Source organism: Boleophthalmus pectinirostris, unplaced genomic scaffold, assembly GCF_026225935.1.
Source record: "Boleophthalmus pectinirostris isolate CB_2022bp ecotype Guang Dong unplaced genomic scaffold, ASM2622593v1 HiC_scaffold_6, whole genome shotgun sequence".
Classification (NCBI taxonomy): Eukaryota; Metazoa; Chordata; class Actinopteri; order Gobiiformes; family Gobiidae; genus Boleophthalmus; species Boleophthalmus pectinirostris.
The window spans coordinates 25,120,006-25,137,621 of record NW_026571447.1 but is presented as its reverse complement, the minus strand read 5'-3'; the positions used below and the strand labels follow the sequence as shown (position 1 = coordinate 25,137,621).

At 41.4% G+C, this 17,616-nt stretch overlaps 1 protein-coding gene across 1 annotated transcript; it reads right to left on the bottom strand.

The window, feature by feature from the left end:
* Window positions 1-67: 67 nt before the first annotated feature.
* Window positions 68-16,107, bottom strand: LOC110171499 (IgGFc-binding protein). Its single transcript, XM_055163879.1, is given in 24 exon segments — window positions 68-308; window positions 384-421; window positions 1,250-1,536; window positions 1,932-2,309; window positions 2,684-2,883; window positions 3,376-3,943; window positions 4,299-4,894; window positions 4,989-5,556; window positions 5,875-6,476; window positions 6,966-7,545; window positions 7,619-7,947; window positions 8,019-8,160; window positions 8,238-8,437; window positions 8,548-9,121; window positions 9,332-9,664; window positions 10,066-10,337; window positions 10,747-10,868; window positions 10,870-11,312; window positions 11,384-11,982; window positions 12,202-12,781; window positions 12,874-13,187; window positions 13,631-14,866; window positions 15,809-15,856; window positions 15,946-16,107. Coding segments are annotated over 22 exon segments (9,000 nt in total). The 5' UTR covers window positions 15,855-15,856; window positions 15,946-16,107; the 3' UTR covers window positions 68-308; window positions 384-390.
* Window positions 16,108-17,616: the final 1,509 nt, after the last annotated feature.

Genomic DNA, 17,616 nt, shown 5'->3' with positions numbered 1-17,616 from the left:
AGTTTGGATAATAATAAAATAAAATAATAATAAAACAATAACAAGACATAAATGTAAGATGTACTTTATTAGCCAGCAAAAGAAAAATGTAAAACATGTATATAGATAGACTGATAAGGACGGACTGGTCCGCCAAGAATGTGGTTAATACTTCCCCTCACCACAAGATGGAGCTGTTGGTCCAAAATAAGCCAGGAGAAACAGTATAATATACCCATAACAAAAGTGAATGAAGATAGTAGGCTGCATGGATGTAAAGTTTTCCCATAGCGTTTTTTTTTTTTTCCCTTCTAATATGGCTCTTTACCCTGTTTAAAAGAGAGAGGGTATGTCATGAGTTAAGATTAACAATCACTGATCAATATGCATAAGAATGGTTTTACCTCAGAACTAAATATTTTCATTATGTGCAGGTTGGGCACTGTATAAAAAATAAAAAAATAAACAAAATTAATAAATCCAATTACTCAGTCACAAAACTACTACCCTAATATATATATATATATAATTTTTTTTTTAAAACTTTGAATACTTTTTCTTGCTTAAATTAGATTGGGACCAACGTAGAAGGCATTACTGAATTGTCCAACAGTGGAAGAAGTGTTTAAATATAAATCAGCAGTGCATTAATTTTTCATTGTAAAGACTATTCTTGGAATTCAGCTTCTTGTTTATAAGAGCACTTTTGACTATTCAAGACAGGATATTTGTTTAGTTTGAATTGCTATGGCAACAGTCCCACATTTCCACCACACTGAAACCCATGCATGCACATAGTACAGACAAAAGAACATGCTCTGCTTTTTTACTACAATAGCCATGTCTTAAAATGGCCAGCTCAGCCCTCAGGGGGGTGGTCATGCAGCTGAAACACAGAACTAAAGACAGGGGCTCAAATTAATATAGCACCCAGAAGAGTCTTAAGTGTCCTTGGATGACAAGCAGTGATTGGATTGCAAGCTTGGTAGCGTTTGATGGCCATGCTTGTCAGCGTCACCTGCTTTTTAATCAGTAATTACCACGGGGGATTCTTTGGCATTTCTTAATTAAATTGGACCAAATGCAATTAAAAGCCACACTCTCATTCCTGTTTGGTTCCTGCTTTTATAAGAAAACTTGGTTGAATGGCCCAATCACAGGACTATCTGTTCTTGATTAGTTCAGGGGTCACACCAAGTCATGTTAGGGTCAAAAAGTTTGACAAAAATTTAAGATCAAAAGTTGAGTATGTACTTTTTAGAAATCTTACCAGCTTGAAAAATCGCCCGCACGCCAGGAGCTCATGACCGCAGACACATCCGAAACGATTTTTCCATCTGCCGTTGTCATGTCATCTTTGGAGTTGTGATTGTAGTTACCACAGGCGCCGCACATTTTATAAGAGAGGCTGGTGTCCACAATTACAGTGACCTCCTGTGGGATGGAGTATGTGACCCGAACAGCCGACGCCCTCTCGATAACAACATTCCGGTCTGAGATGTGCACGGAGATATCACAGCCCACTTTTAGAGGAAGAGACACTTTCCTGCCGTTTAGCTGAAGATCAAAGAGAAAGGAGTAGGAAACCCATTAAAGTGAAAACTAAAACACATAATGTTCCTGAAACTAAATTATGTGCCTTGACATGGGGAAGGGTATCGAAAGCTCACCAGGGCATTATTGCAATATTGCCCTATAATTATTGCAATTATGTCAGTATAATAGGAGTATAGGGAATCAGCTGCCTCTTTTATAAAAATTCTTTGCTGATCATTTTGTTACTATTTGCAATTAAACCTATAGTATTTGCAACTTGAAATGAATACAAAACTTCATATTTCTTTTTGCAGAGGGGGGTGCTGGATTCGTGGCATGGTTATTTTGGGGGTCCTGACTTGGAAAGTTTGCGAACCCCTGTATTTCAAAGTTGTTATAATAGTAATTTTTCTCACCCAGGTCTCATGTTTTCTATTCACTGCAATAGAGGCATTAGCGAAGAAGACATAAACTGTGTCCACAGAATGAATGCCCATCTTGCAGTTCCAAACGTCCACCACCACCCTGAACCAGAACGGTGAACTGACGTCACACAAAGAGGCCACCTCGAAGGCCCCCAGAACATCCATGGGTCCAGTCATGCCGTCAAACGAGGAGAGGTCACCGGTCCGGTCTATGGTACACTGGCCTTGTTTCATATGGCAGTCTCGGACACCGTTTCGAACTTCACAAACTTTGCTGCTGTCACAGGTCAGGCTTTCACATCTCATTGTCCCAGATGTCTGGCATTCACATTTGGACTTACAGTGTCGATCCACCACTGTTTCACCAATCTGAAAATAAACGTGTGGAAGTTAGAGGTGGTGTCGTTTTGCAGGTATGAAGAAAAAAAAAAAATGCTTGGAATAACATTTAAAAAGCAGCAGTCAAAGCAAAGAGTTGATAATAAAAACACGCTTTGTAATCTTCCAAACAAGGTTATAAGGTGATTTTTGTTGCAACTTGGTGTTTAATTATACAGTCATTTCTCCTCTTCTGTCTATTTCAAACTCAACCATAACACTTGGAGCATTAGCACATTTCTGGTAGATTTGACTATCCTTATTACAATGAAAAAAAAAAGCCAAGATAATACGTTTGTCATATATGTCCATCCCTAGTGTGAATGCATTATTGTTTCATCCCACAGGTGTAATCACAATGTTACCATTAGATATCTGCCGTTGTGTTCACATCCACAGTTCTCCATGGAAACACACTGAATCCCATCAAAAACAAAGCCATGGTCACACTGGCAGCCTTCAAAGCAGGCCTTTGAACAGGAGACTGGGTGCATTAGATTAGCACAGTTAAATCCACACGTGTCAGCACACAGCTCATAGTGACTGTTCTCTGGGCACAAACCAGCTGTAAAAAAAATTAAGTAGTTAAAAATATGTATTTAAAAATGTCATGTACTTAAAGAGTGTAACAGGTTTTCAAGGTTTGCTAATTATTTTGTGTGCTGGGATAGGGCCTGTGGTAAATATTTATCTTACACAAATACAGGTAGTGGTGGTGAGTCCTGAAACTAAAACCTAAAATGTTATCAGATTTGATCCCATATACAGGAATAATATAGCTGTAAGGAAGACAGCAGTTAAAACCTTCATTTAGCAAAATAAACCAAGTTTGGGCCCTTGTTAACATTATGGTTGCTTGTTTAACAGTTTTGTAATTGCCTCACATCTGCTGTCCGTGTCCAAACCAAGAAGTAAAATTACAAACGTCACCAAAATTTAAAAAAACTAAGAAAGGTATTTAGTCAAAATAAAATGTTTAGTATAATAATGACTATATTTTAATGAAATTAGTAGTTTAACCTGCCATATGCACTTTAAATGTGTGTTTGTTTCTTACGGCAGAAGGAGTCTGTTCTCCATGACTGGATTTGGACCCCAGCACTCTGACAGGCCAGGGCGTATGCCAGGACACTGTTGCACAGAGTACCCTTGTTGCCATCCATCGCACAGACATCAAAGACACAGTGAGAGACGTAAGTCGCTGGATCAATTTTGCTGTGGCAGGCTTTAAAAGGCCCATTAGGCGCACTTATGATACCACAGGAGTTTGGCTTTCCAAATAAAACTGCTTTGGCCTCATCACAGACTGGACACTGACTACCACACCCTCCACACAGGAATCCAGGAAGATCCACCACCCAAGACTTCCCAAATTCATCGACATCATTGTTCACTCTGCCACCTGGGAGCATGAAGTCATCTTTGGAGTTTTTGTTGTAGTTGCCACAAAGCCCACACATCTTTCCCATGTATGTAGAGGGCACAATGACTTCAACATAATAGACTGTGTCATAGAGAACGGTCAACCCAAAGTCAGTTCTAACGATAATGTTACTGCCTTCTTGAGTGATTTGTATACGGCCATCATTTAAGGACAGGGGCAGGTTGATAAGTTCATCATCCACCTAAACAAAAAAACATTACGGACTGTTAAAACGTGCATTATGTTGGGGGATTCACCACCTGTCTCACAGAACAGTTATCACTTTGCCTGGAATGCTTCAGTGTGACATTAAATATGTAGCTTTTTTAACTATGCAAGTTTTTACTACTCAAAAAATGTCTTGAAAAACATGCATGTGTGGTGAATGGAGCTGCCTCTCCAAAGATGTGATCTGGTAGTGTCACAGGTCTGTCTCCTTATAAAGGTTAATGCCATAATGTGGAACATTTCAGGTAAAGCAATAACATCCCCATGGAGTGTGACAGATAAGACAGAAAAGTTACATAGTGCACCACTGAAAACTAAGATGAACTTACAATAACTTTCCATGAGACTCCCTGTTGAATGTAGATGACAAAACCATAGACTGACACTGCGACCGACTTTGTCACAGCCACGTTTCTATTCCCATACTTCTCATTTCCTTGGGTTACAGTGAATGGCGTCAGCTGGCCTTTGTCATCATCACAAACCTTGGCCAGAACATAAACGCAGGTACCCTGAAAATCAAACCTGTGCCCATCAAAGGAAATGTAATGTGGGTCACCAGAAGCCACACACGTGGCCTGGCCCTCAGGGTGGCAGCCTTTCACACCATTCACCAGTCTACAGACTTCACCAGGGTGGCATTTGGCTTTTTCACATGAAACTGCTCCGTTGTCTCCACAGGAGCACCTCTCCACACACTCGTTCTCTGGGTAGAAGACGTCCCCTTTCCTGTAATAGTGTCCATCATAGGAGCAGCCACAGTCTTTAACAGGCACACACACATCCCCACTCCGCAGGAAGCCCTCATCACATTCACACGTTTCTGTACAGGGCCTGTTGCAGTTCATAGAGGTTAAGCTGGCACAGGTGGCTGGGCAGCCCGTGGCACAGAGGGTGTAATGGCTATTAGCAGGGCACTGCATCGCTATGGGACAAGAACAAAGAAGAAAGTTTGAGCAACAAGCAGAAAACTATATTTTTGAGCCGTAACACTGACGCTAAAGTTGAACTATACGTACGACAGAAAGTCTCTGTTCTCCAAGAGCGGACAGCTACTCCAGAGCGTTGACAGGCAAAGACATATGCACTTATAGCATCACATAGTGTGCCATGGTGCCCATTATAATGACAGGCATCAAACACGCAGTCTTCCAGATACGGGACAGGATCAACCCGATTGTGACACTCTTTGAAAGGGCCCGCTTTGTCTGTAATAATGCCACAGTATTTCTGTGCTCTATACACTTCTCTCTGGGAGTCTGTACAAGCGTGGCACCATGGCCCCTGGCAGACTGATGAACAGCCTGGAACAAGGGCCACCTGCCAGCTTTCGCCCAGCTTGACTCCATCAGCAGCAGCCTGGCCATCGCGCATGGTCAGATCATCCTCTGCTCGTCCATTGTAGTTGCCGCACAGACCGCACACGGCGCCCTGGTAGTTGCCGGGCAGAGTCACAGAGACAGTGCTGAGCCAGTCAAAGGTCAGAGTGATGCCCGCAGCGGTCTCCACCACGGCTGTGCGGCCACTGTGAAACACCAGCAGATCATCACTGTACTCCAGGGGCAGAGACTCGAGCTGTCCATTAAGCTGTGGAGAACACAAAGTGCGAATATGTTTTATGGAGATTATAGATTCCATAATTATACAGCTTTCGCTAATCCATTCTAATATGCAGCTATGTCTCAGTTTAATTAAGTCTGTGTGGATGGAAAATTAATATGGAATCTAACATGTGTGCAAATGACAAATTTATACTATTAAATTCTGCTTTTATTCATGAATTTCAAAGAGTATGTGTCCTGGTTTTATCTTTATCCCTTTAACTAATACAGTGTCCTAATTTCTCCTCTTTAAAATGTCTGTCTGGTTCCAGTCTAGAGCCAGATTACACATATCTGCACTCACCAGGATTTTGTTGGGGTAGTCTCTGCTGATGGTGAGAGTGGTGCCATAAATACTTAGGGTGACAGTTTTGGTGAAGGACACTGCCTTGTTGTTCCCCCTGTGTTCATTCTCTACAGTCACTTTAAATGGCACCAGACCAGGCTTCTCAGAGCACAGAGCTACCAGCTGATACACACATGTACCCTGGAAATCAAATCTGCGACCATCAAAAGTGCGGTAGTGGGGGTCCCCTGAGGCTGTGCATGTGGCGTGGCTGGTGGGCCGACAGGCACGGACCCCGTCCACAACTGTGCACTTCTCATTGGCAGCACAGGATGCCTCTTTGCATATCACCATCCCCAGAGTTGTATCACACTCACAGAGGCGCCCACAAGCCTGGCCCTCCCAAAACCGTTGGCCGGGTTTGTAGTAGCGACCCTGATATGAGCAGCCGCAGGTTTTAGCAGGCACACAGACCCCAGCACTCAGAACGTAGCCCTTATCACACACGCATGTCTCTAAACAAGCGCCAATGCATTTCTCCTGTTGTTCTGGGAAGGGGCATGATGGCTGGCACGGGCTGGCACATTCTTCAAAGTGGCTGTGGCGCTGACAGTTCATTGCTGTAAAAAAAAAAAAAGTTACAAAAATATATATTTAAAAAAAATATTTACTAAAATGTGATACTGCACCGTTTTTATATAAGAATTTGTTTGTTTTTTTACTGTTATCAGAAAAGAGATCTGACCAAGATGAAGATTTTCTAAACTATCCATGAAAGGATAACTTTATATTATTTTCAGTATCAATACCTGTTCAAATGAGTATCTAGTATTATACTTATTTTAATAACAGCCAGTATTCGAGTCTATTTTAAACCGTGCTGATTTAGAGACATCTTTTCAAGCTAATAATACAACATAATTTAATATCCGAAGTGTGTTTTTGTCTTATATAAAAGAATACATGTCACTTTTATATTAGAGTTCAGCTTTCAAGTTCAGTTAAATGTTTATTGGTCTAGTATGTGCTGTGTAGTGTTATTGTTTTGGTTAAAATTCAATAAAAACTGACAACATAACTGTCAAAGCGTGTTAGCTGAAAATACTCACGACAGCCAAACTTCTGCCTCCAGCCTTTGATAATGACTCCCTCCTCACGACAACGCTGACTGTAGGAGGCCATAGCCTGACAGAGCAGCTTCTTGTCTCCTTTGTTGAAACACATGTCATACACACAGCTGTTCATGAAGGCACCTGGGTCCACTACATCATGACACTTCTGAAACACATTCTCAGTTCTGGAGGTGAGAGCTCCACACAAGGCTTCAGTCTCATACAGCTTACGTTGGTCGCCATCACAAGTTGGACAGTTATGGTCACAAGTGTCCCAGCATGGAGTGTCTTGCTCAGGGGTTTGCCAGCTTTTGCCCCACTCGATGATAGAGGGCACAGATTTGCCGGCTGGATTTCGAAGCTCATCGCGGGCGTTGCCATTAAAGTTGCCACACAGACCACAGACCAGGTTGTAGTATGAACTTGGAAGCCTGATCACAAGCTCCCAGTTCCAGTCATAGGTGACAATGAGGCCGAAGTCAGTCTTGATTTTGATCCAATGTCCCATTTGAACAAGAGACACCACTTTGCCCTCCACATCCAAAACCAAGGGCAAATTTAGAAGCTCTCCATCCACCTGTAAAAACAGTTTAATACATAAAGCAGTACATTTAAGTCTTGCTGAATTATGTCAGGGGGTTGAATCTTACAGTGACTTTGCCAACTTGGTTCTTCCCAACATTGATCCTATATCCATACACAGACAATTCCACATCTCTGACATAGGAAACTGCTCTGTTTCCTCTGTTGTCATTTTTCTCTGTGATTGAGAAGGGCACTAGACCATCCAAGTCCCCACATGTCTTTGAGATGACATATCTGCAGGTGCCTTGGAAGTCAAAGTTATAGTTATCAAAGGTGTGATAGTGTGGATCACCCCAGGCCCAGCAGATGCCAGTGTACTCAGGCACACACACAGCTTCACCCTTTTCAACTAGGCACTTTTCTTTAACCCGGCACTTTACATTTTTGCAGGGATCTACAACAAAGAGAGGTACTTGTAAGTCCACTTATCCCCTGTTTCTCCATGTGTGTAAGAGTAGACCTTGCCTGTGTAGTAGCATCCCTGAATGCCTTCCTTCACTGTGCATTTGGTGCCTTGAGGACATGAGTGGTTTTCACAAACCAAACCTTTAGCTGGATTACACATACACTTTCTTGTACAGTCTTCATTGTAAACAAGTTCACCCGGCTAAGGGCAAAAATAAATGTTAAGCAATAACATTACTGATAATTTTCTATAAATGTATTCATTTTTGAAAAGTGTACCTTGTAGGTTTTTCCCTGGTCGTAGCAGCCACACTCGGTCTCTTTGACACATGTTTGTCCATTAAACAGGAAACCTGTGTCACATTGACAGCCCTCTGCACAGCTGGTGGGACACTGCACTATTTCTGTGAGGCCAGAACAGGCTGTAGAGCAGGAGTGTGCACACATCTCATAGTGGCTGTTAGCCGGGCACTTCATAGCTAAAAATATAAGACATTGTTATACATTATAAAAGAATTTAAACTGACCTCAAACTGTTTAAAACATATAGCACTAAGTTAATAAACTAAGTAAAACAGACAGCACTTACGACAGAAGGAAGGGGACCTCCAGTTTTTCACATCCACTCCTGCCATGTGACAGTTAAAGGTGTAGGCAGCTACACTGTCACAGAGCACCTTTCCTTCTCCATTAGACACACACACATCAAAGACACAGTCATCAAAGTATGGCTGTGGGTCCAGTTTACTGTGGCACTCAGCAAAAGGACCTTTGGGGTCTGTGATTATGCCACAGTAGGTGGGCTTGGAGAACACAGCCTTACGAGCGCTGTCACAGTTGGGACAGGTGTCTCCTTCACAGCCATTTGAACACACAACATTTGGAATAGTGACTTTCCATGATAGCCCAAAGTTGTTGATATTGTTAGTGAGTTGTTTGTTAGGCATCTGAAAGTCATCTTTGGGATCACCGTTGAAGTTGCCACACAGGCCACAGACCTTATTGCGGTAATTGCCAGGCACTGTCACAATAACATGATAGATGAGGTCATAGGTGACTCGCAGCCCGAAATCTGTCTCAATCACATAATGAGTCCCCTCCTGGTAGATCAGTACTGCACCCTCCATTATATTTAATGGAAGATAGTGGAAGATTTCATTCACCTAAAAAGAGGAACAAAAAATTACAGTTACAATGCAGAATATGACAAATGTAACGTATTATATGACCTTTAATTTTTTTTTTTTTCTATAGGTCAAAACATTTCACTGGTTACAAGGATGTGGCTTATCCTTAACACCAAAATGATCCCAGATAAATATTTGCAATGTAAACAACCCATTCACAGGAATCCATTGAAAATTTTTACTTACCAGAACTCCAAACATGTTTTTTCTCATGATGAACGTTGTGTTATAAACTCTCACAGCCACAAGCTTTGTGACGGACACTCTCCTGTTATTGTTCCACTCCACATTCTCCACCTGGATGGAGAAGGGCGTGAGGTGAGTGCCCTCCAGGCCACAGCTCTGGGACAGGGTGTAGGTGCAGGTTCCTTGGAAGTCAAATTTCCTTCCATCAAAAGAGGAGTAATGGGGATCACCAGAGGCATGGCACACTCCTTTCCCAACTGGGTGACACTTTTGGACTCCATTCTCTATTGCACACTTTTCATTAGGACCACAAGAGAACTTTTTACATTCAACCTAAGGAAAAAGAGATAATGTTTAGTTTGTTAAAAATTGAGTTGTAAAATGTATTAAAAACAGAAAAAAATGTGTAAGGTCTATCATTAAGTACAAATATTTATGCATTATTTAAATTATTCTATGTCCGAGATTTTTATTTAGCTTTCCTTCACAAACTGCTCAAAGGAAAATTCACAAATGTTGAACCTGAAGATTTCTCTAAGTGACTACATCCTAGAGTTTACTATATTAAAATTAACTTATTAGCCACCATCAGTGTTAAATAAGTGCTTTTCCATTAGAAAATCCAGCAATACAGATAAAGGGTTCCAGTTTGGATAATAGCCAAAACATAAATTTCATAAACATGTTCCAGATTACCATGTTTGAAAAATGTCCACTATAATTCTGAGTGTTACCTGTCCATCTTGTCCACATTTGCATTCTTCCTCACATTGTCCGCTGGGGTAAAATACTTGGCCAAGGCGGTAGTAGCGGTCTAGAAAAACACAGCCGCACTGTGAGACTGGCACACAGAGGTCTCCGCTGAGGATGTGTCCCTCATCACAGCTGCAGCCCTCCTCACACCCTTCCAGGAGGTCCCGGGGGATCATGTTCAGGTAGGTTTGGCAGGTAGCGGGCCAAGAAACAGTACAGATGTCATAGTGACTGTTGACTGGGCATTTGAGAGCTGTGGAAAATCAATATAAAAAAATCAGACAAATGATTACAGCCGTTCAATAATCATTCAGGCTTGTAGGTTTTAGTTTATAGGAAATTAAAAGTGCACTACATAACATTTCTGAAGGTAACACCATCCAATTGTCTCCATGGAGAATTTATTGCTTTGTTCCACAGTATTACACATATTTATCTTGCATTTATCCAACTGCTTAAAAACATGAATTCTTACTGAGAGGGGTTACTTCTCCGCAGACATGACCTATAACATGACCTGATGGTGGACTCTCCATGGAGATAGAATACATTTACAGCGCAAAGGAAAAACATGTCCACAGAGATAGCAGATGGTGGATCCTACATCTGAGAATTTCCATAGTGCACCTTTAATAATGAGAAAAACAAAACAAAAAACATACCACAGAATTCACTGGTGCGCCAGTTGTACACCTTGGCTCCTGCTTTTTGACAGGCAGAAGTGTAATCTGTGATAGACTGACACAGCACATCTTTTCTTCCATTGTAGAGGCAGACATCAAAAACAGTCTTCAAAATGGCCAGCAGGGTCTACTTTAGCATGGCAGTCGCGGAAAGGACCCTTGGGATCTCTAATGATGCCACAAAAATCATTTTTCTCATATTTGGCCATCTCAGTTGTGTCACAATCAGGACACTTCCCTTTACACCCCTCCACACATCCTGGTATCTCCGCCACTCTCCAGCTCGCACCAAAGGCTTCTGGTTCAACAGGACTGTGACCATTTTTAGGAATAAGGTCGTCATCTGTTTTACCGTTGTAGTTGCCACATAGGCCACACACCGCACCCATGTAGGTACTGGGCAGGGTTACAAAAACAGCACTTTCCCAGTTGAATGTAACCTTTAGTCCAAAGTTCGTGTGAACAACGGCGTACCACCCACTTTTGTACACACTCACTTCTCCATCGTGAAGACTGATAGGGAGGTTTACCAATTCATTATTTACCTGAAAATGCAAGTCATTTAATCATTTCAGTAACTATAGTAATAATAAAATTTACAAAGCGGTATACTTACCATGATAAGTCCTTTATGAGTTCTTGTAATGACAATACTAAGGGAGTAGACCTTGACTTCAACTAATTTGGTGTAGGAAACAACTTTACTGCCTCTGTTGTCATTCTGCACTATAACTTCAAATGGGACCAACTCTGGATCGTTAGAGCACAGGGCAGCTAGCTGGTACACGCAGGTACCTTGGAAATTGAACCTCCTCCCATCAAAGGTCTTATAATGGGGGTCACCTGTGGCCTGACATGTTTTTTCAGAAACAGCTGCACACTTTCTGATGCCATCTACAACTTTGCACTGCTCTCCGTTCCTACATCCTGTCTCTTTGCACTCCACTTCATGGCTTTTGGGATCACATTGGCACCGCTTTTGACAATCCTTATCCGCCCAAAATGATTCCCCAGGAGGAACATATCGCCCGTTGTAGGTGCAGCCACATTTTTTGACTGGGACACATTTGTTTCCGCTCCACACAAAGTCCTTGTTGCATGAGCAGGTCTCTATACAGGGGCGTTTGCATTTGGTGGGCGCGTCGGGGTCAGAGCAGGTGGCAGGGCAGGCGCTGCCACAGGGCTCATAGTGGCTGTTAGCTGGACACTTGGCAGCTACAAGGACAAAAAAAATGTAAATCATAGATAATTACAAAATCAAAAATAGTGTCGACATCATGTTTACTCATTTGCAAAATAATTTATTTATTCTTTTAAGTAGCTTCAGATCACTTTTTTTCTGTCTGAAAGGAGAATATAAAGCAGTGACTTTTTACAACCCTGTCAGAAACCTATACCTAAGACAGGTTTACTTATTTTTTAAAAAGTACTTACGGCATTTGGATATTTTTCTCCAGTCGTTGAGCTCAATTCCTGCACTTTGACAGGCATCAGCATAGTCTTCCAGAGCTTTGCAGAGGAAACGTCGCAGACCCCCTCCCATGCAGATGTCATATTTACAGTTTTCAAAGTAGGCTTGTGGGTCAACGACTCTATGGCATTTACTGAATGGTCCATTTAAGACCATTGTGATTGCCCCACAGAACACATCTCCCTCCCATCTCTTCATTAGACTGTGCTCACATCTCTCACACTGGCCCACACAGTCATCCCTGCACAAAGCACCTTCAACTAATCCAGGCACCTTCCAGTTCCTGCCGAATGCAACAGCGCCCTCTACCTGCTTGCCTGAGGGAGTGCTAAAGTCATCATTGGGGTTTCCATTGAAGTTTCCACAAAGGCCAGAAGTTTTGCCACTGTAAGATTCAGACAGGGAGATCACTAGAGAGCTATCCCAGTCATAACGGACAGTCAGACCAAAAGCTGTCTCAAGGACCACAGATCGACCACTCTGAAATAGGACCAGTTTGTTGTTGTTCAGTGTGACAGGCAGTGCCCAACGTGTCTCATCAATCTAGAAGACAGAACAGACAAAAATATGTATTTGAATGCAGTAACAGGCTAGCTTTACAATAAAGATAATATTGAAAAATGCAAAAGTCTTACCCTGACATAACCAGTTTCAGAGCGGGCCACAATTATAGTTATGCCATAGACTTTGACTATGACCAGGGCAACATAGGACACTCTGGGGTTGCCTCGGTTTTCATTTTGAGAAAGAACCTCAAATTCTGGGAGATTGTTGTGCACTTCAGTGCTTTTAGCCATGACATATGTGCAAGTGCCCATAAAGTTAAAGTGTCGTCCATCAAATGTGCAATAATGTGGATCCCCCATTGCCCAGCAGGTGCCTGGTTTTGTGGACACATGATCGTCATTGTGGCAAGATGTACATTCATCAGACATCTCTCCAGAAGAACCTGAATAAAAAAATATACCATATGTGGACACAGCTTACTTTTGAATTTTTTATTTTTTTTTTGCCTTAGGATTCACAGTGGCTTTTGTGAGGGATAGTCTCCTGTAATTATGTTTTCTTCATTCAGATTTGGAATAAAAATATTATGAAACATTTTAAAAGCCCCAATTAAGGTATTTGTAGTTTATAGTAGAAGTAATATTTACTTGGAAGTTAATTATTGGTAAAATTGGTTTTATGTCTGAACAATCAATTCTAAAAAAATATTGACTGCATAACTTATTCTGAAAATCTATTTGGTGTACAAAATTGAGTGCATGTGTGAGTGAGTTGTATCAACACTTCAACTGGCAAGAGAGGCTAGTAAGACAAATTATGTGAGTTAACATAGCGACTTTGAAAACTATTCACTTCCTCCCCTTCAATAAACAAATAAAAACTTACCTAATTTGATGCATTGTCCTGGTGCACCGTATCCGTTCATCTGGCTTACCCCGATGCTGTACAGACCAAAGGAGGGGCCGCTGCTTGAAACTGTGGGGCCGGCACCATCTCGAGTCAGTTTGTAGGATATTTTTGCCCATGAATAATCTGTCCCTTCAATTCTTCTCCACTGAACATCTCTGGGCACCACTCCATCAACTTTAACATCTAACATTTGATCTGTTTTAGCCACAATTAAAGCCTGGTTATCAAATTCATTCAGACCCTGCAGTGCATATGAGGAACAGAAGAGATTTGTGGGCACTACGTTCATCAAAAATGGATCATAGAATTGGTTTTCCCCTAAAGGAACACCATTGAAGAGCAGGAGAACTTGGATGGCATGGTCAGCTTCTATGGCAAGTGTTGTGGGGTCGTGGTAGGAGATTTCCTTAATCCCTCCCTTACTCAAACTAAAAACATCCTTTTTGTCAGTTTGGACAGTGATACGAGTGCTCTGTGATGCCTGGATAAAGACGCTGTCAAATTTCTTTTGGAAGCTCAGCGGGGGTACAAGAAAGTTGGTACCCCATTTGCTAACTGGCAGGAGCTGCTCACAGACATGGTTACATCTGGAGAAGCGCCAGGTGCAAGAGTGACCTGAGAACACGGCGACTGGTTTTGTGGCGGTAATTTGGGTACCGGAGAGGGCGAACAGGCTCTGAAATTGCACGCTCTCAAATGGCTGAAGATCTAGTTGTAATCGGCTACCAGACCTGTACATACGCCCCTGGTAGCGAAGAGGACCAGTCAGACTGATTTCTACACTGTTGGGCTCATTACCATTTGTCACTGCAAACTCTTTATATGTGCCATAAGGAGATCCATTTGGAGTAAATATGAAATATTCAGTGTCCCATTCAGTGGTAGGCAGGATCACAGTGGTGTCAGTGGTGTAGCGCTTGTTGCTGGAGGAGGTTACACTGATAAGTGCAGAAGCTTCAACGCGCACTGTATTGGATGACTTCCCAGTGCCGTACAGCTCTACTTTATTGGGCAGGGAGATGGTGACCCCCTTCCCAGCCTTTAGGTCCCTCTTTTCTCTGAACTTTAAAGATGGCACGTCCACAGTGACTGTAGTGTCAGTCTGAACAGCAGTGATGTGCAGTTGGAAGCTCGGAGTGTCATAGTGTGGTCGATAATTCTGCATAAAACAGAGTGCAAACTCCTTCCCTGCCCACATGGTCTTACATGGGCCTGAAAAACAAAAAGCAAAAAAAATGTAAAGAATATATTCCTAACATAATACAAGCCATATTTTGTCATTTTTAAAAAGGTGTGGATCTGACACCTGCTTGGTAAGTTAGTGTGTTTTATTTGGAAAATAGCAATAGCAAATAGAAAAGAAGGTGGTAGACCCTTCATCAGAAAAGTGGATAAATGCTCTTTGCAGAGTTATTAATGTAAATGAATAAATAAAACAAAACAAAAAATGCTAGAAAAACACACAGTACAACAAAACAGGGACATGAATGACTGATGCCCTTCCACAGTGTACAGACGCAGGGAGACCAGAGTATTATGGATGGATTGCTCTTTTGTGATAACCACTTAGAGAGATTTGGACTGCTCACTCCACTGCTCCACAGCAGCACTCCATTAGTCATTTGCACAGACAATATAATTGTATAATGGAAATATTATCAATATGTGCCTTTGCTGTGAAAAGAACATTCGGAGCCCTGCCAGAGCCTGAGGGATTTAGATTACACTTCTGTTTGACCCACTCGGTATAATAGCTCACACTCAATAGCGGCAGAAGGTAAATGCTATTCCCAACAAAAGCTATTTTCAATTTAGATGGCTATCCTTTGTGCTGCTCTCTTGAATTCTTCACCTGTTTAACATTAGGTTCCTTTCACAGAGGCACCTGCTTCGGCCCAACAATGGACTCAGCCGATGGAGGCGACAACTCGGATAAATTACTTCACATTGAACCATGACTTGGCCACACAAATAAAGAGCTGAGATTTAAGAGTCAATATTCTTTTATCCAAAACAAAACAAAAACAAAACTGATTTAAGTGGGTTTAAAATGGCTTGTGACATGATTTAAAATGGCAAAATTTATCTAAAAAAAAAACAAAAAATTTGAAATTAGGAACCAGAAAAATATCAGAATGCAAACAATTAACTTACAGCTGAGGAGAAGCAGCGTGCCACAAAGCAGCAGCAGGAAACCCATGACTGTAAGACAGAAGTTTCAGAATGAAGCATTAGTTTATATAATTAATGCTGAATGATCAAACTGCATTTAAAGCATATTGAGCACTTACCTGTTCTGATGCACACTATTGACAGAAGTAATCTGCATCAGTTTATATAGTGCCACAAAAATGTAAGGAGCAAGGTGAGTTGTGTCACACCCCTGCCTGTGACTCCAGTTTTCTCAGTTTAATGTGCGTGTGGACGTGGGTGGGGTCTGTTCACCTGCACTCAGTCTGTAATCAAGGACCAGCTTTCAGCCACTTTGTCACGTCAATTAGACGACTATTATTGTTTGATACTTACCTCTCTATCAAAATTACTTACCTGCATCTCCTTTGTTCCTACCTCCTGTGGTGAAGACTCTTGTGTTTCATTTGCTGTTTCCTCTTCTACAAACCTCCTTATCCTCCTTATCCTCCTGGCCTTGGGACAATAAATCTGTTTTTGCAGTCACCTTGCCTTGAGACTATTTTTTGGGTCTACATAGCCTTAACAAAATGGGCTGGACAGGTACATTCCTGTGGCACAAATGACAGTGGATCTTGAGACTTAACATCTTAATTCTAATTATATAATTACAATGAAATAAGGAGTTTACTTTTAATTTATAACACACCCATTTAGGTACATTTCATGACACATCAATGCTGGGAAAGTTTGGAGTGTACATATCCATTTAGACTTATGTTATGTAGACCAGGGGTGGGGAATTATTCTTTCCATGGGGCCACATGAGAAACAGAAAATATTGTGGAGGGCTGGGCCAAATTATAATTATAATTAATATTAATTGTATGCACACGTCTTGATTTATATTTTGCGTCATATTGTACATGAATAAAATAAACACCTCTGAAATAAAAGCAATGCAACTTTAGTTGCATGAGGTAAAATTATAAAATATGTTTATTTTGAAATTCCAAATTATTTTAAATGGGCCGGTCAGAGTCAAACAAAGGGTTGTATGTGGCCTGGGAGCTGTACAATGCCCAAGTGGGATCTACAAAAATACATAAACAAGGAAAATGTGGAACATTATACACTGTAGGATTTCACCATGGTAACGGCCAGGTAACACAAAATGTCACTGGGTGGGTGGTGTGATACCCTACATTCAAAGGTGCTGTGCACTTTGGTGTAACCAAATATTGTAATCTAGTTTATATTGGGTGAGGCAAAACTGTGATAAAAGAAAAACACTCTTAGACATAGCACAATGCAACATAATTACCATCATGCATAGCACCTAAGCGGAATTCAAATAAACTGATTTTGGTACGCTTGTTCAATGGGAGGGATAGAGCAGAAGACTGACCACACTAATGCTTCTGTACTCATGCAGAGTAGTGCTATTTGTCACACAGGAATAACAGGTATCAGCAGAATACACAAAAGTATCGTTAACCAACATAAAGTAAATACGACTCACCCTGATCAGGTTGGTATTCACTTTATATTCACTGATAAAAATGTAAACATTTAATGTGTGTCTAATTGTGCAGGAGCTTGGACAGTGCAATGGCAAGTCCTTTTGGTGCTAAATTGTGGTTTAGGTTTGGTTGTTCAGAGTTTATAATAAAACATTCAATACATTAACATTATTATCATCAACCAATACAAGTTGTGGGGGGGGGGGGGGGGGTGTATTACAGTGTATATTTAAGGTGCACTATGTAACTTGTTTCCATGGAAATGTTGCCTTGCCTGGGATGTTCCACAGTAAGGTATTATACTTATTT